Below are 20,337 nucleotides of genomic sequence, written 5' to 3' on the forward strand. Positions count from 1 at the left end.
GGCACGATAGAAGACACCAGTGTCCGGAACGCAGTTTGAGCAGGGAATGGGATGTTGTTACAGTGTTAGCAGTGAGAGCACCAGCACGCAAGACTTACAACGTTGCGTGATAAATGGGTGTGGGTCAGCAGATCAAGTCACGGCGATCTAGATTCAATCAGCTTGTGAATGGATTACAGATTGCATTTCATTACCATAAGGGTGGGCTCCAGTGTCGATCTCATCTTTCGATAGTATCTGTTCGCACGATCGCCAGACTCAAGCTTTATACAAGGTTAACAACGCCCGAAACTCCAATCTACGCGCCAGAAGTGATGTACATGGGCGATATTACTAAAGAAAGATTGAAAGCTCTCACTTTTAGATGAAAATGTCCAGTTCGTGTCTCCTCATGTTCTCCTCTTCGAAGGTCGGGTACGCAGGCACCATAGCATCGGCCGACTGCACGTAGGCGTCGTTGTAAATACGCCAGTACGGTTGTCGGACCTTGCGAGCAGGATGGAAGAGGCCTGCCCAGACGTAGTTCATAACCAGTGGTGTACCAACAGCGTTGCGAATGCCCTCGATAGCTTCAACAATACGGTCAATGACGTGAGGACTGGTCTCGAACAAATTGGGCCATAGAAGGTTGAGCAAGTGGATCATTGCATCTTCGCAGTCCAGACCGACGCAGCCGAGAGCGACATGCTTGACGACCGATGCTGCGGTCTGACGATGGACTTGGTCTCGGTCGATGAGGGCATCTTCGAGCAAAGGCGTGATAGCGTATACGTAGTCCTTGGCCATCTCGCCGATATACTCGAACATAAATGACAGTGACTTGAGGACACCGTTCTGAACGTTGAGCTCTGGCACACGGTACTCGTTCATCAGGGCAGGTAAGACCGTGAAGGGAGCACAGGTTTCGGCGACGATACCGATGGCGACAGCGGTACAGACACGAGATTGACGTTCCTGAACACGAAGGTTACCAAGAAGAGTAGCCAGTACATCCTGAGGACCGATGGCTTTGGCGATGTAACCGAATGTGTTATTGGCAGCACGGCGAATGCCCTTCTTGTGTGCCTTTAGCATATCGAGCAGCTCGAAGCAAATTCGCATCCATTCACGAGGGTTGACATAGTTGGCACCACGATCGGCAATACGACCTACGAGATCGATTGTGTTCTCTTGCACCTTCTCGTGTCGGTTACGAAGAATGGGTGTGAGTCGAGGCAGAAGGTCCTTGATGGGTGGCTGCATGGCATGAAGCCCAACAACAGTGACGATTGCACGGAGAGCACCTAGGATGGAGCCTAGAACCTCGGGGTACTCTTCTCCGAGGTATTCGTACAACGCTTGGGCTAGCTTGATCAGCTGCGGGTCTTCATCACACTTCTGCATGACAAATGTGATGCGGGAAATTAAGTCTGCTGCTTGCTGTCGTACAGTAGCAGACTTGTTGTTCAGACGGGCCAGGACAGTAGCAACAATCTGTGGCAGGTAGGTCTTTGTGCGTTCGCCCAACGCGTTGACAACTGTGGCGAAGCCATCAATGACAATGGGGTCTTCGACGGTCTGATCCTGGAATGCAACGAGGACACCGTCAATCAACTGCTCCTCCAAGCGCTGGTCAACGTCGTGGGCACCGAGCGTACTAATGACCTTGTCAACAGTCTCGACCGTCATCTTGCGATATGCTTCGTTCTCATCCTTCATATTGTTGACAATGCGACCAACAATCTCGGCAACACCAGCCTTCTGAGCAAGGTCAACGGTGGTGTCCACAACCTGACGGTAGTTTCGCTTGTCGAGAGCCATTCGTCGTACCCAGAAGTGCTTGAAGAACTCTGGCAGCACGTTGTCCTTCAGGTAGACTGGTGTGACACCCGCTGTGTTTGAACATTGAGAGACAACCTTCAAAACGACCTTCTTCATCTCTTCATCTGGCGACTGGAACTCCCGGATGACAATCTCCATAATCTGGCTGGTGTAGTAGTTTGAGTATTCCTCATCCATGAGCGGGATGACATAACCGACGGCTTTCAGGAAAGATGCAAGAGCCTTGCCACGCTGTCGTCGAGCACCTGTCCAAAGAGGGTTGAGAATATCATCGAAAGACTCGATACCGTAGGGGCTGGCAGCTTCGGCGAGTGCAGCAAGAGCGAGGGCTGTAACCATGCGAACCTTTGGCTGCTCGTCGTTCAGGTTCTCTCCAATGCATTCAACAAGACCTTTGAGGTGGGGCAAGATAGCGCAACCCATCAGAATGGGAATCTGCTGTACAATCTTCACACCAGTATGGCGAGCGTGCCAGGATTTCTTTGACCTGCACACAGCGCGAAGGAAGGGAAGGAGAGCTGGAATACCAAGAGCAGACGCAACAACAGCAAAAGCCCGAGCGGTTGTGTTTCGCACGTACTCGTCCTGGTGATCCAAATCTGGACGCATGGTACTGATCATGTGTGCGAGACCAGCAGCTTTTGCGAGGTTTGAGATGATCTCTCGACCTTCCACTCGTGCATAGTAGTCTTGGTCAATGAGCAAAGGCTCGATAACTACCAGAATCTTGTGCACATATGGCCGTACAAGATCGTCGAGCTTGTATAGGACACGGTCAATAACCTTGACCAGCAAATGGCGTTCTTGGTCTTCCAGTGTACGCTCCATCAATAGAGGCAGGATTTGGTTGAACAGAGCCCCTGCACCAAACTGACGAGCATTGTCTGTGAGCTGTCGTAGTGCGGTCTTTCGCATGGGAGGTGTTCCGTTCTTGACCTTCAGGAGCAGTCGCATGATCTTACGCTCTTTCAGTTCCTCCACAGTCATTTCGTTCTCGTCAGCTCCGTCGGTGAGCTTGCCAAAATACTTCATGTCCTCATTCTTGAAGAACTGCAGATCACCGACACCTGGAATCTCTGTTGGCAACTGCTTGCCCATGGCTGCTAAGCTGTTGTCTGCTTCTGGGATCAGGAAGCCCTGGTATCCTGTGGGTAGCTGTGGTACGCCTACTGGACGGCGTACTGGCTCGTGACCAGGCGGTGGCTCGAGCACCTTGTAACCCTCAGACTCGCCAGGCAGCATCATGTCGAGCTGTTCGTCGGAGAGCGGAGCATTACGGTTGGAGATGTCTGTACCAAAGGCGTAGGCAGGCATTGCAGGGCGTGCGCCGTTCGCACCTGTAGCTGGTGCTGGTGTTGCGCCACTCGAGGGTGCAACTGCTGTGGTATCCCATCGTGATCGTGCTGGTGCTTTCTGTTCCTCAGGGCCCGTCTCCCACCTTGACTTCTTGACCTCTGGTTCTTCTTCTTTAACCTCCTCCTTGACAGCGGGAGCTTCGTCGGCAGCGCCCTCATCCCACCTTCTCCTCTTGCGCTTCTTCTCCATGGGTGGGGTCTTATCGCCGTTGACCGGAGCGGGCGCGTCGTCCTTTAAGGTGGGCTTGTGATCCAGCACCTCATTGCCACCTGACTTCTCCTTGTCTTCGATAGCTCTCTTGACACGTTCCTCCTCGCGCTCGAGCTGCCGCTCCGCCATGATCTCCTTGTATGTCATGCCGTCCCCTTTTCCATCTTTCGCAAAAGCATCGGCGCGCTCTGGTGACAGTCTTCTGTCAAACCTCCTTCGCTGGTAGTCGGTCTCGCGAGATGCGATCTGTGCTTGCTTCTCGCGGCTGTCGAGTATGTCCGCCTCCGCTGTGTCGCCGTGCGCAAATTCGTTCAGCATGTCGCTCGTTGCGGTATATTGCCCGACCAGCGACCTTCCGTTGAGTCCAACATCCTCCATATCATCATCGCCGTCGGCAGCAGCGATGGACAGGTTGTAGCCAGACATATCGCCGCCGTTGCCGTACAGCTCTGATTCCTGTGCCTCGCTCAGGGACTGCTTGCCAGACGAGCCCCCGTCAGAGGGTCCAATGGCCCTAGAGCTCTTTCCTGCGCGCGGACCGGCCATTGTGTTGCGCGTAATTTGAAGGTGTGGGGTAGGTTGAAGTGGAGGCTGTCGTCTGCCTGTGACTTTTCCTCTGAGCTTCAATCGGCCTCTTGGCGGGAAAGCGCGCTAGTATCGTCGTGGTCCTTAGTCATCTTTCACGTGATTACCTAAACACCCAGGGAGGTACGTAGTTGCATTTACAACGAGTAAAATGGCTTTTCGGCTGTGACTGAAATTCATTGTACTGCTGTCTGGCAACCGCAGTGTGTCATTGGGGTGCTAGAGCTTTGCGTTGACGGCCATGCTCGACACATAGCCATCTCACGTAAACCCAGCGAGCGAATATTTTTCATATGACACGAGATGTTTCCAAATTGCCATCTGCTCTTGAGATGGTTGAATAGCAAGCTTGTCAACGGTCAAGTGTTTTGCGTCGCGTCGGCTGTCGTCTCCCAATGAGGCGTCCAAGCTCACGAACAGCGTGGTGGTCACTGATTCGATCATTACCTCTCAACAAATGAGCTAGGTACTGGTGAACGCTATCTGCCATGGCTTCCGCTCGTTACCATAAGACGCGGCCAGCGTACGACGATCGCTCCGCTGACTGTGAGAGGCGTATCCTTGGACCACATCTAATACCACCTCTACATAGCAAGGCATTCCTTATCGCCTTGGAGACGAACTGGGCGCTGGGCACCAAGCAGTGCAGAACTGCAACCAGGACGACAGTGCGACAGACAGTACGACGCAGAAATGCGGCAGTAAGCCGTCGTGCGCTGCAACTCTACTTTCTCGGTGCGAGAAGTGGATGCGCCATGGCACAAATTTGGATCGCCGGCAAAGCCAGCCGCTTTCATCGGCGTATTCGTAACCTTATCCACGTTCCCACCTCTCGTAGCTCTGACCAGTCCTCAAAATATACCCATTGCCACAAACGTCGCAGCGCTCGCGTGTTCCCTGCGGCTATTTTTAATACACTGCAATCACCTTTGCCGGGCGAAGCCGTTGACCGCCGAGCAGGATGACAACACGAACTTCCGAACGCCCCCAGCGACGAATGAGCAAGCGCGATTGTCGTGGAAGACGAGCTAACGCTGATTTGCACGGTCTGCATCTTTGAAACGGTCCCGTCAAGTCTCGTGTAGCTGCGATAATGTTGCGAACTGGGGTCGGTCGCACGGCCAGCCATCATTTTTAGGGTAGCCCTAACGGTGCAACACGAATGCAGATAATCACGATGTTGTCCCACGCCGTCGCGAGTTAGTAAATCTTGCTCGCTGCTCTATTGCTTTGCTCGTGCCTACGTTCGCTTTTGCCCTAAAATCACTCGTTCTTTTTTTACTCTTTTTGATATCGCTGGTTGGTGACTTACCAGACGGTGATCCACACAGCCATGTTAGCGCCGTTGAATTGCATCCACCCTGCCCTCCGGCACCCCCGACCAGTCACGGGAGACTTCGCAAAAGCACAGCGCATGCTGGGGCTGGTTGCAGACTCAGAAGAAGCCAAATTACAGCGTGAGAAGTCATTCACTACAAGATGGTTGGAGAGGCCACTCTACGCACATCTAGACGTTTCAGATGTGGAGTCTGGAAAAGAGAGCGATGACGACGATTCTTCTCGAGCCCTCGACGCACCTAGGACCCACAGACGCCAGTAAGTCACCTTCTGCCACAACCTAGTCCCTACCTTCTCCGCTTTTCCCCCTACACCTTCAAGATGGAATGGAGACATTCAGCTTTCGACTTTGAGCAGTCGTCAAGGCTCTCGATCTTCGAGGACCTCGAGCCACAAATCACGCCTCAGACATGTGCTGACCCAGCCTCCTCCAATAGAGACAGTCACACAACCAAGGAATACGACATCTCACCTGAGGTATCACAGAGGCACTGGACCAAGCCAAATCGACCGTCACCGGCGTCCTTCGACTCATCAGAAGCAGTACAAAGGCTGGCGGAGCCTAAGGTCAGCAAGCTTGAGAAGTCTTTCGACATCAAGCGAGTAGAGACAACGGACTGGATGCCACCATCTTACAACCCGGAAGAGATCCAGTCGATAGCTTCCTATTCATCGTCACCAGAATGGGCTGCTCTATCGAAGACGCTCAAGCAGAATGCCCGTCAGCAGCGTCCAGTATCGCTGCAGCTCGACAATCCCAACCTCCTAGCAAAGCCTAGCTTCTCTTCGATACCGAGTTTCTCGTCGTTCGACAATGCCGAACCAGACCTGCGCCTTAAACATCCCCAAACATGGGCTGCCCCGCCGGCACATCCAGCACAACCAGCACATCCTCCGCGCTCTGAATCTTATGAGTCTGGACGAGAAAGCTTCGAGTCTATCAGCAAGCCATGGCTGGAGGGCAGGCCGCGTCCCATGTCATTTGCAGCATCTCACTCGCGCAACCGATCGAAGACAAAGATTGCGTCGTCGAGAAGTTCCAGGTTGAACAGCTACCCAAATTTTTCACACAAAATATCTGGGGAAAACCCAGACATCCTTGTCAACGAACACATCGATCAGGATGCCACACACGGCGCACAGGAGAGACAACCCGAGAAGGACACTCTAGTAGAATCACCTATGCCGTTATCAGCGCCGCCCTTCACACGCAAGAACACATTCGAGCGCATTGGGGGCAGGATGTTGAGCGACGAGGAGAAAGAGGTCGAGAAGGAGAAGGCAGCCAGAGCAGAGAAGGGAAGCAAGACCAAGAATCGATGGTCCACAATACCGAGCCTACTCAAATTTGCAAAGCCAGCGAGACGTCGTGCGTCCAACGCCAACGAACTCGACAGGATCAGTGTTGTCGAGGATTTCCGTCGTGTAAGCCAGAACGCACCTGAGCAACACAACCAGGCTCCCATAATCACCCACCGCTATTCATCATACGATGAGCCTCCTCGAGGCGAAGCCGAGCCTACACCGTCGCCACGCCCACACTCGCAGCTCAAGCCACTCGACCTTCTTCCTACACCACAGCACTCACCGCTCGCCATGACGTTCGACAGATCGCCCCGCAACTCTGTTGTCCTTCCCCCACCCTTCGCACCATGGACAGGTGCGGCAGATTCGAGCGCTGGTGCGCCACCTACTCCACCCTCTTCAATCTCCAACCCGATGAACAATCCTCAGCGACGAAAGAGTAGCAACCCCCTGCTGTCCCCAAGCCAGGGCTACCCTTCACCACTCAGTCCCAACTCGCCGCGCGAGACTTTCGACAGCCGCCCCACGTCACTCCACTCGCACCGCAGCAGCACATTCTCTTCGCACATGGCCACAAGTCTGACCTCACCAACGAGTGCTTCCAGCACCGCCCCTTCGCGTCTAAGCTTCATCTCACCCACGGCTATGACCTCTCCTCAGCCTGCTTTCGCGAGCTCATCCACCTCGACACCACGTCGTGGCACCCCAATGCTCGAGCGCACATGTCTGCTCTGTCGAGCCTCAAAGCCAATGGACGACTTCAGCGCACGCAGAATAACGGGGAACTGCTGGCACGAAACGTCAACGTGCTTGTCATGTATGCAGACATGGGTTGAGAACAGCATGGACAAGAGGGAGAGGTGTATGTGTCCCGAGTGCGGGGAAAGCATGGGGTATGAGGATGTCAGTGCTTTCACTGTTGATGCTCTAGGCGGAAGGGCGAACGGCAGGCACTGGATATAAAACTCTTTTCGAAGAAAAATTAGTATTGTTAATCATAATGGGAAAGTGTGATGTATTCTTCACGCCAAGATGAGTTCAAGTGTTCCACTGCCATGCCGAGTTACTGCCTCCCGTCATGGTGCCTTCTGACTACAATTGCTCGCCACTCTGTACTCTTGAGAAGCCTATCTACCCAGTCCGATACAAGAGTGACTACCAGAATCAGGGTCTGACTCTCCACTGTCTCAATTGCCACTTGACTCTCGAGGAGTCCTACCAGACATCGTCTGTCTTCTTTGTGGTTGCGAGACCCCTCTCTCTGGCAGTTACTACGACCAACCATAGCACTACGTCTGAGCCGAACATGGTTAGTTTTGCAGTCCTATACCAAGACCTGGGGTTGAAGAAAAAAGCTTACAGCTGGGTCGGAGAGCCGGACCTCATTTTACTCCACTTCAGCGTGCTCCAGTATTGCACAAGGTCGCGCGATGTCAACATCCACATCCACGTCCTACAGCGGTGTGAAAGATCATTCCTCGGCTGGTCAATGGTGTTCCTGAGCTGTGATGACTCGAACGTAATGGTTGCGATGTTGATGATGCCGAGGCTTTTTGTGTCGTTGCGATACATGATCCAACCAGATTTCTGGGGTTTGAGCGTGACTGCTGTATAAGAACGCTGAGGTGGTGTCTTTGCGAGCTGACTTCCGTCACACCGTCCCCTATACTGCGAATAAGTCTGCGAAAAGATACTGTGGAGTATTCCAAAGATCAGGGCTGGACGCATCTTGGGAAGTCTTGAGGAGGTTTGCTGTGGGTCTCAGACATCGAATTAGCTTGAACTCGCTTCTGTGTGTTATCACTTAGAGCAGCGGTGTTCATTTTTTATCGCCTGTGGCTGCAAGGTTCAAGGAAGAGCGCTCAAGTGGTCAGCCTGATACGCAAGTTGAAGTCGTTCTATCTATCTTCGAACGGAGAGCAGAAGCGAGGCAAAGTAAGAGAAAAAAAATAATGTGGTAAGGTCTGGATATCGAATTTGATAGATACGTAAAAATTGCAAAGACATAACAATACTCCTTCCTAGCTCCGTCGCTCCCATAATAACATGCTCGTCGCCGTCGTGAAAATGCAAAAGCTGCTTGAAACCCCTCCGGATTTGATCTACGCAAGGATGGCCGCCTTTGCGGATACCCAGGGGGTGTCGCGAGCTTCGTCCAAAGTAGTACCAACACACGTTGTCAAGAAGTTGTGCCACCCTTCGACAGTCTCGGCAACCACGCCAGCCTTGACGTCCGCCGAGCACTGAGTGCTGTAGAACCAGGCTGCGCTTCCAAAGCTCTTCTCATCATCGCTGTTGACAAGAGCCAGAACAGCAACCGCACCGGCGTCGCCGCCAGCAGCATTTGCCGTAGCGACAGCGTCTGCGCCGGCAACAGCAGTAGCATACTTGGAGATGAAAGGAGGCATGGCCATCATGCGGGTTCCCTGTCCTGGGCGGCCGGGGAAGTGGTTCTTGCTGTACTTGTAGTTACCGGACTCAAACAAGGTGTAGGCAATGAGAGCTGCCTTCTCTCCAGCAGTCTTGATGCCGTACGTGTCGAAGGACTTGTTGAGGGCGGTAGCTGCTGTAGCAGCATCTACGCACTCATCCGGGAAAGGTGCGCCAGAGCACGATGCAGTCTCCGGGGCAATCTGTGTAAGCTGAGCTGCAGTCACAGAACCGGCAATGGCCTTGTTGTTGCTTGCAGGAGCGGTGGAGGTGTTCTCGTTGTGACTGTCAGGGCAGTCGGCGGGAATAGGTGCGGCGAAGGCACCGAGTGCAAGAGCACTAGCCAAGAGAAGGGAGGCGTTGCAAAGCATGCTGATGATTGTGATGATTCAAAGGCGTGGTGGAAGACTGGTGAATGCGATGGCAAGCTTGAGGAGAAGGGAAAGACTCGTAGAGACTGCTTAGAAACGAAGGACTGAGAATGAAAGTATGAATTCCTAGACCAGCAAAGGAGATTCTGTGTGAACAAGGTGGCTGAGCGAGTAGGTGATGAGTATTGAGTGTAGGCGAAGCAACTATTTAAATAGAGGCTGACAACATTCATTCCAGAGCGTAAGCCATACGGACTCAGGAGTTCTGGGCTGAAGATGCCTGCCAGTCCTTGCGGCGACGACAACTGCAGACGGTTCGATGCTGGAGCGTGCTGGGGCTGTGATTTGTTAGATTGTCCGCGCTTGTCATCCCTCTCCGCGACACTTGTGTTTCGAAACAAAGCCGTTGGTTAAGCTTTTGCCAACCATGCCCGGCCAATCCTGACCCTGCTCTTTGGTGGATGCCTCGGCTTTCAGTGGCTTCGAATTCATCACATCCTCCAGGTATGTGTGGCTGACGATGCCCGGTGGCATTCCCGATGCGCATAAGCACGTGTAACGGCAACTACGCCGCCATCATGTTCATCCTGCACTGTGGGTCTAGGATCGTCGTACTGCGAGCCGCGCTCGATGCCTAATCATGACGAGATTGAAGCGCTTTTGATGAGTGAAGGGCGCTCCTTCCGCTTTGGTCTTCTGCCGCCAGATGGTGGGGTTGCCACGTCATTTTCTTAACTCGGTGAGCCATTAGGTACTTTATCGAGTGTCTCCAACTGCCTTGCCCCAACACTTGAAACCTCTCCATCACCGATACCCAAACCCGCAAGTGCACAGTCTTCAACATGCCTGCCGTCGAGTCAACGTTCGATCCCAAGGACATGGAGGTATGCATGCTCTAAGCGCCACGCCGGGCAACTCACTAACATTGGGTCAGTTCCGTCGCCTTGGACCTGCCGGGCTCAAGGTCTCGGTCTTCTCCCTTGGAGGCTGGTTGACATATGGAGGAACAGTAAGGAGCCTATCAGGCGTCCACGTGAAGTGACGAAGCTAACACATGGTGTAGCAAAAGGGAAACATCGTAAGGGAGATTATGGAAGCTGCTTGGGCGCACGGCATCAACTTCTTCGATACTGCCGAGGTCTACTCTGCCGGACAGTGCGAGATTGAGATGGGCAATGCTTTCAAGCAGCTTGGGTGGAGTCGCGATGAGTATGTGCTGTCGACCAAGGTGTTCTTCGGCACATCGAGGAAGGAGCCCAACACCCGCGGTCTGAGCAAGAAGCACATCATCGAGGGCCTAAAGAGCTCTCTGAAGCGTCTGCAGCACGACTACGTTGATGTCGTCTTCGCTCACCGCCACGATCCCGAGTATGTTGTAGAGAGCTCTGACACTGTCCAGCGCTAACACGTTGTCAGCGTGCCCATGAAGGAGATTGTCGAAGCTTTCACACAAGCAATCCACATGAACCTCGCATACTACTGGGGCACATCCGAGTGGTCTGCTGCTCAGATTCAGGAGGCGACCGAGATCGCCGAGAAGTACCATCTGATTGCTCCCATCGTCGAGCAGCCTCAATACAACGCCTTCCACCGCGAGCGATTCGAAAAGGAGTACGCTCCCCTTTACGAGAAGTTCCAGTACGGAACGACGATTTGGTCGCCGCTTGCTTCTGGTCTCTTGACTGGCAAATACAACGAGGGCATTCCCGAGGACTCTCGCTTCGCTAACAACAAGGACTTCTTCCAGAAGACTATTGATGAGTTGAAGAGCGACGAGGGGCAGGCAAAGATCGAGAAGGTCAAGAAGCTGACCAAGGTTGCTGAGAAACTTGGAGCTTCCACTAGCCAGCTCTCCCTTGCCTGGGCTGCGAAGAACCCACACGTATCGACTGTCATTCTGGGCGCTAGTAAGGTGCAGCAGATTCACGACAATTGCGCTGCTCTCAAGCTGCTCCCCAAGCTGACGCCAGAGATTATGGAGGAAATCGAGGGTATTCTTGGCAACAAGCCCTGACTGTCGTCGAGGCTCTGAGCCATGTTTGCATTGATGGCCTCATAGAGTGGTACATATCGGCCTCGAAGCTGAGTGGAAGCAAAGGTCAAGACGCTTAACGAATAATGAACAACGAACAGCAATACAACATCCCAAGCAAAACCATGCCATGTGAATTACCACAGCGTCCACAACTTCAGAAGCCTGAGCTTCTGAGTAGGCTCGGTAAAGGACAGGTTCGTCTCCGAACAGCAAGGCCGCGGAGAAGGCAATGTGCCGATCGCTGCTCGGAGTGGACTTGACCGGGCGCTTGCTTGCTAGCCTTTTAACCAGGCCCTGTGTGGACGGATGATGTTCCCTCCAGAGCGAATTGATCGAAAATCCGGGGGACAGCACACGTGATGATAATCGTCCACCTGGTCCCGAGGGGTTTCGGAACTTGGCAGCGTCATCCCTACACGTAGACGTCGGGGGGCGAGATCGTCGTGGTGCACAGGGCTTGTTCTGAATGCGGCAGGGCCAGACCGTTGGTCGGCGACGCATCAGCCCTCAGCCATCCGCCTTCCGCATCAAAAGAACAAATTGTGTCTTGAATGCCCTCAGCTCAATCGCTCTTTCCTCTGAACCTCAGCTGCTTCTGTTCTCGAATCCTTGCTTCGAGCCGTGTGTTGCGCTTGACTTGAGACGGTCGCCCTTTAAGTCAGCGACCGCCTCTAGACCACCACGGAGCCGCAAGTCTACCACCGGACACAACGCTCTGCCTCCGTCACGCTCGCATTGATCAATCAGATTGATCCAGTGCCTGCCGGCTCGTTCCGCGCGTGCTCAGATCTCGAGAGTCAATTCCAAATCTTAAGCTGGGCTGTGCTCCTTGCGCCGATGAACTCGTTCGCGCTGCGCATGGAGCCTGTTGGATCGCGTTAAGGATCGTACTGCAAGTGTAAGAGTTTCTTCCGGGCTTTCTCTTTGGCCACAATCCGCTCGCCCACTGGTGTGCTATTGCCTTATTTGATCCCCCGCCTGCGACGCACACAGCACCATCTTTCCGTCTCGATACACCCCAGCCACCACCCAGCTGTGCCACTTCCGACCTTCCTATACTTTCCAGACTTCGCAGCTTGCATGTTTGCGTGCCAGAGGGGCCCCCCCGCTACAGTAGTCCTGATCACGTCGTAGTTTTTCTGTTTTCTGTCACCAGGTCTCTGCCTGTCGCCCTCAGAACTGCGGTAGCAACTGTTCTGTGTATGTTTTGGATTTGCGCAGGGGTGAGCGTTGACTGACAGCCTCTAGTACGTGTCAACCCACACTCGGAGCATTCTATACGAGAAGCATCAGCAAAACCGTTGTCAGAGTGTCTGGGCGAGCCCTCTGGTCTTTGCTACGCTTCAGCATGGCGACCACCATCAAGACCGACCCCGGGATGGGGGACTACAACAGTGGCAGTGGTGAGTACACTTTCAGTTGTCTTTGCATTGCTTCCTGTCACGTTTGAAGTCAAGCCTGTTTTGACTGCGCTTCGTGCCTCACACTCTCTCCCTCGACCCATGTCCCAGCCCACTTTCCTTCGTCATCTGCACAAGTACCTGTTCGCCCTCCCTCCTCTTCGCGTTCGCAGACACGCTGTAGAGACAAGTCAAGTTTCGCCAAGTCCGCACATACAGACGTCAGCATAAGATTTGCACATATGCCCCACGGCTACCGGTCTACCGGGCATTTGCATCCGTGCCTTCCCTCACTGTATCATGTCCACGCATGGCTACATATACGCACTCGTGCCTCTCTCATCCCAACCCAGACCCTAATACACGCTCTTACTGTAATTTTTAATATCGCCCAACATCACTATTTTGCCCATGTCAAACACTCAGTATACATCCTGGTCGGACCCGCTAATCATGATGCCCGCATACTCTCCACGCGGCACTGCCATCGAGTACCCCTCTCCTGTTTCCCGCCGGCCTTCACTATGTCCGTCAGATAGTGGCAGGAGAGACAGCTCGATTGGCTTCGTGTCTGCCATGGAGAGTAAAGGGCAATGGTCGTCAATAGGCAGTGAACCAAGAAGTCCACTTGCACAATTTGGGTTCTTCAAGAATTTGACTGAAAAGAAGACAACACGAGGTTGGTCCGTCGCTCGGGCTATGCCACACGTCAGCTGATAGAGCGCAGATGGACAGACACCCAAGAGGAGAGGTCCCAAACCGGACAGTAAACCGGCCATGACCCGGCGGCAAGAGCTCAACCGACAGGCACAGAGGTATGTTGGTCACCTGATACTGATGAGCATGTGTTCACTGGTATACCAGGACCCACCGTGAAAGGAAGGAGATGTACATCAAAGCTCTCGAGCAAGAAGTTCTCCGCTTAAAAGAGACGTTTGGTACCACAAGTCGTGAACGGGATCATTACGCTGGGGAGAACCGACGACTGAAAGAGTTGCTCATGGCTCATGGTATCGCTTTCGACAGTCTTGCGAGTCCTCCTCACGGCCTTCCCCAGAAGGGGAGCTCGACATACAGCTCAAGTGGCAGCGTATCTGGTGGATATGGGCCCGGGTCAGCGTCGACTGGCTACACCTCGCCGCCGAGTGTTCATCACTGCAACAGCTCGATCTCGCATGACATGATGATGCAGACATCAATGCACTCGCAGGCTCTGCAACCGAGCCCACAAGTCAACAGCCTGGACTACGACCAGATCGGAGTTGACTTCGTTTTAACGTACGACCGAACGCCCTATCTTTCTCCTCCACCCCAACAATAACCTATCACGCCCGCTACGTTGCCTCTTTTCTTTCATTCATTATCCTTCGTACGTCATATTTCTTTACGATCGTTCGCTCTCTATCTGACTGCTGCGCCTTCCAGTCTTGAGCGCCCTTGCATGGACCACATGCAATACCTCATGGTACGTGCCCACGACGCCGAAGAAACAATTAGCGGCCACGCACTCATGGCGACCGCGCCACCCGACTCGCATATCGCGAATTGCCCAGAGGAAAAATATCCTCACCAGATGCCCGACGTTGCGATGCCGGACCTGATGAAGCTGCTCGACCTTAGCGCTAGACTGCCTCTGGACGGTGAGATCACACCTATCATGGCTTGGGTTATGATTTTGAAGGACCAGCACTTCAAGACGCTGACAAAGGAGGAGATTGGCGCCATAAAGGGGGAGCTGCTTGCCAAAGTGCGATGCTATGGGCAAGTCTACACATGATCTTCACAACAAGCACACGCTAACATGTATCAGTTTCGGCGCAGTCCTCGAGGAGTTTGAAGTGCGTGATGCGCTGATGAACGCTCTCACCACGAACGGCAGCTGCATGACTGGCGCGTAGCAATTCTTGAACGTACACGATTTATTAGGATACCGGTTAACCACACGTCTGTGTAATATCTAATGTCGTTCGCTCCAATTCTGCAATGCAATGTTACCACAACTCCACTGTTCCTCTTATGCGCGTCTGTGGATCTTTCTGACAGGGGTCTTGCTGGACCCTGCGCGGGGTCGAGCGCCAATTGTCGCAATGGCCTCATCCTAAACACTGATCTGGCATATCTCATCTTGATACCCCTTGCTCTGATTTGTTTGATAAGAGCTTTCCCCAATCCCTTTGAATTTGAATCTACAACAACTTCCATGCACTGAAGCATCTTCCTGCTCCTCCCATCAACTGCCCCGCCATCCCTTGAAACTTCCCACACCGCCCACCATGGCCGAGCTCGCAGTCTTCGACAAAGACCCAAATATCTACCTCTTCACCTCCTTGACCGCAGGCTCCTCACACATCGTTACAGCGACATCGCGGATCGAGACAATCTTGAAGGCGAACAAAATCCCCTTCATCGGTCTCGACACAGCAACGCACGAATTGGGCAGGAAGCTATTCCAGCGGCGAGCATCCGGCAAGAAGCTTCCACTGCTGGTAAAGGAGGGCTATGTACTTGGCGTAGGTGCGCAGAAATCTAAGACAGACATGAAATGTTGATTGGTCCACACAGGGTATCGAGGAAATCGAAGAATGGAACGAGTACGATGAGCTGCGCGAGGCACTCGGCGTCGACTCCCAGTTCACTGCCAATCCCCCCAAACCCACATCGCTCTTCGAACCGGCACCAAGCAAGACACCGCCGCCACTCGCCGGCGCATTGCCGGGTGGCTTTTCGTTCGGGTCGTTTGGAGGCATGGCGAAAGAGAACGCACCTGTTGCGAGTTCAGAGCAAAATCTCGCGATAAGACAAATGGGCACTGAAGCAGCGAAGCTTGCTGCAAGCAAGAAGCCCGCGCCGGTCAAAATCTCAACAACAAATCCGCTGTTGACAGAGAAGACGAACGCGAAGAGCCCAGCGGACATCCTGAGCCCCAAGTCGACACCGTTGCCGAAGTCGCCGAACACGGCTACTACAGGGAAGGATGAGAGTGAGGCCAAGAAGCTGCCGCCGGCCGAGCTCCCCGACATCCTCTCTCCGCGCTCCATACCGCTTCCTCAGACACCTGGTGCGGCGCCGAAACTGGGGCAGCAGAAGCCTGTACATGCACCACCGCGTATGCACGACGATGCAGCGAACCCGGCTCTATCGGCTGGCCCCACAAAGACCACACAGAAGAAAGAGGAGAGCTCTGAGGAAGAAGATGACGACGATAGCGATGACGGTGAGGAGAGCAGCGAGACAGACACCACAGCGAAGAAGAAGAAGGAGAAGACGCAGGATCAGGACCCCAAGGATGCTAGCAGAGCGGGTGCGAGCGTGAAAGAGGGAGAGCAAGAAAAGCAGAGCAGTGAAGACGACAACTCGAGCTCAGCCGAGGCTGACGCGGAAAAAGAGGAGAACAAGGCGGAATCCAAGACTCCTGAAGCCAAGGAAATAGCACACAAACCACAGCCAAAGCAGAAGAGTAGCGAAGGAACAAGTTCAGACGAAGAAGAGGAGAGCGACGAGAAAGAAGTGAAGAGCGAAGAGCCAAAGAAGGCCGAAGTCAAACAGACACAGGCTCAAGATGCAAAGGATGCATCAAAGGCAGGCGAGAGCGTCTTGGACTAAGTGCAGCATTCTCAAACAGGCACATTGGGTTTTCAGCGAGCATGTACTGCGTAGTCCAATCCACAACATACACACCCAGTCCTTGCAGAAAGCGTGCGCAACCACCTCAAGTGCGATTCCCCCCCGAGCCAAAAGAAAACAGGAACACAAGTCGTACACCCGCCAACACCCGCCAACACCCGCCATTACTTCTGCAAAGCACATGTTCGCGTGTGGGCGTGTCATGTCCCTCTAGCAGAGACAGGGAGCAGTGGGGAGATGAGTAATAAAGAGTGCGAAGTTTGCGCATATAGCAGGTTTCTATTTGAAGAAAAGAAAACGCTAATGATAGTCTTGCAGATAAGTATCGTATCGTATCGTAAGAGTGAATGACATACCGGTTGCGAGGGGAAAGACGGTCTGGGAGATGTGAGCCAATGCGACGTCTTACAGCTGCAGAATCCGTAGAGGAGTGTGCGCAGTGGAAGAACGGAGGAGCGTGGAATTCCAGGCGAAGCTGTGCGTAGACGAGCTCTAGTTGGGAAAAAGGAGACTTTGGCAAGTGGAGAAATGGTCGAAGTTTTTTTTTTCAAACGGGGAGGGGAAGGGAGAGGTAGGCGTGCGCAGCAAGAGAATTGTAGAAAGAGGAAGAAGAGATTGTATATGCGGTTGAGCAGAGACCGGCTCAAGGCTGTGTATGTCACGCATGGCTTCACGCTTCTCTGTTTGGCCTCTCCTGAACTCTGCAGCCTCAAAGGTATCATATCATACAAACCCAGAACGCCAGACAGAGCTCTCTCGCTCGCATGATGCCGCTGAAAGTAGAAACAAAAGTACGCTAAAACCCGTGTACGCCAGTGATGCAGTTTGAATCCAGAACGCTGGCCGTCTCGTCGTTCGCTCGTTGAACTATGGGCCCCCTTTCGGCGCTTGTCGATGCGGCGACAGGTTCCATGCGTCGCATTTAAGTGCCACATAGCGCCCATGCTTTGGATCATATACGCCGGTCACGTTCAGTGTCAGGCGCGCTTTGCTTCCGTACACTTCGACCAGGGCAAGAACTGCGAAAACACCAGGTGGTAGAGCTTGGAAGGCGCCTTTGTGCACCTTTTGAAAGTCCTGTCGAAATTTTCCAAGGTCAAGGATGAGCGCTTTTGGATCTGGCAGAGTCAAGCCAGGATCTTTGGCAGAGCTGATTACTGGTGGAGAAGATTGCGCTGCAGACTGCTGTGGGGCTGCAGGTAGCGAAGTCCCAAACGGCGTGGGGGAAGTTGCGTTTGCTGGAGGTGCACCAGGGCTTGTAGGGGACAGAGGATTTGATGTTTGCTGCACCAGCTGCTGAAGTGCATGAGGCTCGGTCTTCTCTGCCAAGCCCATGTACACAGCAAAATCATTCCATGAACGCTTTGCTTTTCGTTTTGTATCCTGGTACAACGCGGCAGCGGCAGCGGTCGGGTAGAAGAGTTTAGCCAATCGGTGATGGTGGACTGGCTCGACTGGTCGTGTCGCTTTGCGCCACTCCAGATCTTCTGTCAACTCGTAGCCAGGGCGTTCGTATGCTGATGGTGGACCATTTGGGAAATTGAACTCTATCCAGGCTCGACCTTTCTTGTGGTCGACTTGCCCGATCCTTGCAGCATATGCTGATTTACTGACCGTGGTGCGGACCGTATCCACCAGCTCCTGCCGTATCCGCTCTACTCTCTTCTTGTCTTTGATGATGTTTTTGAACTCCTGCCACTCTGGGTCTGAGCCTTTGTAGAAGGTGTGTGGTTTCCTTCGCGAGAACCCCGTGGGAAGAAACAAGATTGCATCGTCGTACTCGTCCTCGTCGCCCTCTTCGTCTTGTTCCTCGTTTGCCTCTTCGTCGTCGACCTCTTCAAGGCTGCCGTCTTCCTTGCGGACCTGCTTTTTCCAGCGGCCTGGCTTTTGTTTTGCTTCTTCTTTCTCTTCTTCCTCGATCTCGATTTCAAGGCCGAGGTACTGTCCGAGTCCATACGTGGCTGCTGTAACGGCGACTGCGCCGACGAGTCGCTGTCTGCTGAAGAAGGGTTTTTGGATGCGTACACGGTGTATTGTTATAGTTTCGTGGCCATGGCGTGCGGCAGATTGCACTATCCTCGAGGTCGGCACTCGGTTGAAAAGAGAGAAGCTCCGTCGCAGCACCTGTGCCTTGAACATGATGGCGAGCGAGTTGCGGGGAGGCAGCAAGCGTTATGAGGGGCGAAAGGCGATGTGGTGAGACATGAGGCGTGGAGAGCGATAGTAATAACAGAAGCAATACCCGGCAAGGCGCGGGTGCAGTAATGGGTGTTGTTCCAGCAAGCCCTGCGGCCTGCTTCGTCTGGGTTGGTGATTGTCACTGGTGAACGCCTCGCGTGCACGTGCCAGCTGGGGAGCTGCGACAGTGCGACTGACGTTTCCACCGACTGGACTGGGCTGGACATCATCGCCGCTGCACGCATCCCAACCCCATCACCCGCCGCCACCATGAAGCTTTCCTGGGGCTTCGCTGCCTCCGCGCTGTACTGCGCCGCCGCCGCATCCAAGACCGGCCATGTCTTCACTTTCGACGGCTTCGACGGCACCGACCACCACGCCGCCCCGGCGTCATCGCCCGTCGACCCTGAAACCGCTCGATTGATCCTCGCGCAGCGCCTTGGTCTGTCGCGCTTCCACTCGATCCACGGCGCCGACGCCGAGGCAATCAGGAACATCAACGCATTTGGAGGGAGACAGCAGAAGCTCTTTGGCGAGCAGGCGGACGCATCGAGGGCCAAGCTGCTCGTATGGCTCGAGGACGCCGAGGACAGCCTCGTAACAAGTGGGCACTTTCTGCCATGTGGCCAGTAATGGGAGACTGACGAACCTGCAGAGCTCCGCGATGCTTCCACTGCCTCGTTTGAGATATCGAGCCCCCCCTCTGCAACAGACAACGACCGCCTCATCGACGACTTCACAACACAGGCCGAGTCGCTGCCAAAGCACGCCGACCCCAAGGCAAAGACCTACTCAGCCAGCATCGACGCCGACGCTGCCTTCTCTACGCTCAAGAAGACCACCCTCCACAACGATTACTTGACCCTCTTTCGTGCCGACAAGAAGGATGACGTTGACCGCGTAGTCCTTCAGGACGCCCTCCCTGGCCTCGCTGCGCGCGGTCTTGATGTCACCGTTGTCGCCATGCCGTCGTCGTCTGGTAACTCGAAGCGCCACGTCAAGCCCTACGGCACCTACAAGATGCCATCCGTCATCCAAGCCCGCCGCGACCGCCAGAACCCCGAGGCGCTCCTCTCCCTCACCTCCGAGCCCTCGACCTCCCCCAAGGCTGACTACCCGGATCTCGAGGACTTCCCCGTCTTCACATCGTCCAAGAAGAGCAACGGCACGGTGCGCGGCATTCTGCCCCCCTTCTTCAACTCGCTCGCCTCGTGCGAGAGGACAACACTCAACTGCTCCGGCCACGGCGATTGTAAGCTCCTGCACAAGGCCCAGGACAAGACGCAGCAGGACCGCTACGGCTGTGCCTGCTCGCCTACCGTTATCGGCAAGGGCGAGGGCCGCAAGGTGACGACGTGGGCCGGCCCAGCATGCCAGAAGAAGGACATTTCCGTTCCGTTCTGGTTGTTTGTTGGCACGGGTGTTATGCTGGCGTTTCTCATCTCGACCATTATCGGCATGATGTACTCTATTGGAAGCGAGGAGCTGCCGAGTGTCATTGGTGCGGGTGTCAGTGGGCCTGTGAGGAAGTAGAGGGCGATTAGATGTGTGTGTGTGTGTGTGTGTGTGTGTGTGTGTGCGAGAGAGAGAGAGAGAGAGAGAGAGAGAGAGAGAGAGAGGTGGATGGAGGAACGAGTAGTAGGGGTTGCAGAAGCAACTGTATATCTGGTGCTTGACACCACCA

General features: G+C 54.0%; 9 protein-coding genes across 11 annotated transcripts, besides 4 other annotated features; 5 read left to right on the plus strand and 4 right to left on the minus strand.

Moving 5' to 3' along the window:
* Nucleotides 1-360: 360 nt before the first annotated feature.
* EKO05_0001929 (U2 snRNP component prp10) lies at nucleotides 361-3,933 on the minus strand (the record flags this gene model as incomplete). The annotated part of the gene is made up of 1 exon (XM_038946818.1): nucleotides 361-3,933. One exon carries the CDS (start codon nucleotides 3,931-3,933, stop codon nucleotides 361-363), a length of 3,573 nt encoding a protein of 1,190 aa, XP_038795397.1.
* A 1,372-nt stretch (nucleotides 3,934-5,305) lies between these two features.
* On the plus strand, nucleotides 5,306-7,578 carry EKO05_0001930 (uncharacterized protein; the record flags this gene model as incomplete). Its single annotated transcript, XM_038946819.2, has 2 exons — nucleotides 5,306-5,568; nucleotides 5,748-7,578. 2 exons carry the CDS (start codon nucleotides 5,306-5,308, stop codon nucleotides 7,576-7,578), a joined length of 2,094 nt encoding a protein of 697 aa, XP_038795398.2.
* Nucleotides 7,579-7,678: 100 nt separating this feature from the next.
* Nucleotides 7,679-8,343, minus strand: EKO05_0001931 (uncharacterized protein; the record flags this gene model as incomplete). Its single annotated transcript, XM_059635798.1, has 2 exons — nucleotides 7,679-7,910; nucleotides 7,976-8,343. The coding sequence occupies 2 exons, from the start codon at nucleotides 8,341-8,343 to the stop codon at nucleotides 7,679-7,681; spliced, it is 600 nt and encodes a 199-aa protein (XP_059491781.1).
* Nucleotides 8,344-8,717: 374 nt separating this feature from the next.
* EKO05_0001932 (uncharacterized protein) lies at nucleotides 8,718-9,416 on the minus strand (the record flags this gene model as incomplete). The annotated part of the gene is made up of 1 exon (XM_038946820.1): nucleotides 8,718-9,416. The coding sequence occupies one exon, from the start codon at nucleotides 9,414-9,416 to the stop codon at nucleotides 8,718-8,720; it is 699 nt and encodes a 232-aa protein (XP_038795399.1).
* An 842-nt stretch (nucleotides 9,417-10,258) lies between these two features.
* On the plus strand, nucleotides 10,259-11,430 carry EKO05_0001933 (uncharacterized protein; the record flags this gene model as incomplete). Its single annotated transcript, XM_038942263.1, has 4 exons — nucleotides 10,259-10,300; nucleotides 10,351-10,425; nucleotides 10,480-10,784; nucleotides 10,833-11,430. The coding sequence occupies 4 exons, from the start codon at nucleotides 10,259-10,261 to the stop codon at nucleotides 11,428-11,430; spliced, it is 1,020 nt and encodes a 339-aa protein (XP_038795400.1).
* Nucleotides 11,431-12,799: 1,369 nt separating this feature from the next.
* On the plus strand, nucleotides 12,800-14,749 carry EKO05_0001934 (uncharacterized protein; the record flags this gene model as incomplete). 3 transcript variants are annotated; one of them, XM_038942349.2, is made up of 6 exons in its annotated part: nucleotides 12,800-12,854; nucleotides 13,459-13,530; nucleotides 13,579-13,666; nucleotides 13,716-14,129; nucleotides 14,277-14,612; nucleotides 14,662-14,749. In XM_038942349.2, 6 exons carry the CDS (start codon nucleotides 12,800-12,802, stop codon nucleotides 14,747-14,749), a joined length of 1,053 nt encoding a protein of 350 aa, XP_038795401.2. The 3 variants fall into 3 exon arrangements, with proteins under 3 accessions (XP_038795401.2, XP_059491783.1, XP_059491782.1); XM_059635800.1 differs by having other exon boundaries at nucleotides 13,716-14,749; XM_059635799.1 differs by having other exon boundaries at nucleotides 12,800-13,530; nucleotides 13,716-14,749.
* Nucleotides 14,750-15,124: 375 nt separating this feature from the next.
* On the plus strand, nucleotides 15,125-16,454 carry EKO05_0001935 (uncharacterized protein; the record flags this gene model as incomplete). The annotated part of the gene is made up of 2 exons (XM_038942252.1): nucleotides 15,125-15,361; nucleotides 15,414-16,454. The coding sequence occupies 2 exons, from the start codon at nucleotides 15,125-15,127 to the stop codon at nucleotides 16,452-16,454; spliced, it is 1,278 nt and encodes a 425-aa protein (XP_038795402.1).
* Nucleotides 16,097-16,116: a tandem repeat.
* Nucleotides 16,328-16,377: a tandem repeat.
* Nucleotides 16,455-17,342: 888 nt separating the features above from the next.
* Nucleotides 17,343-18,614, minus strand: EKO05_0001936 (uncharacterized protein; the record flags this gene model as incomplete). Its single annotated transcript, XM_038946821.1, has 1 exon — nucleotides 17,343-18,614. One exon carries the CDS (start codon nucleotides 18,612-18,614, stop codon nucleotides 17,343-17,345), a length of 1,272 nt encoding a protein of 423 aa, XP_038795403.1.
* A 309-nt stretch (nucleotides 18,615-18,923) lies between these two features.
* Nucleotides 18,924-20,186, plus strand: EKO05_0001937 (uncharacterized protein; the record flags this gene model as incomplete). The annotated part of the gene is made up of 2 exons (XM_038942367.1): nucleotides 18,924-19,257; nucleotides 19,309-20,186. The coding sequence occupies 2 exons, from the start codon at nucleotides 18,924-18,926 to the stop codon at nucleotides 20,184-20,186; spliced, it is 1,212 nt and encodes a 403-aa protein (XP_038795404.1).
* A 12-nt stretch (nucleotides 20,187-20,198) lies between these two features.
* Nucleotides 20,199-20,232: a tandem repeat.
* Nucleotide 20,233: 1 nt separating this feature from the next.
* Nucleotides 20,234-20,272: a tandem repeat.
* Nucleotides 20,273-20,337: the final 65 nt, after the last annotated feature.

Source organism: Ascochyta rabiei, chromosome 3, assembly GCF_004011695.2.
Source record: "Ascochyta rabiei chromosome 3, complete sequence".
NCBI lineage: Eukaryota > Fungi > Ascomycota > Dothideomycetes > Pleosporales > Didymellaceae > Ascochyta > Ascochyta rabiei.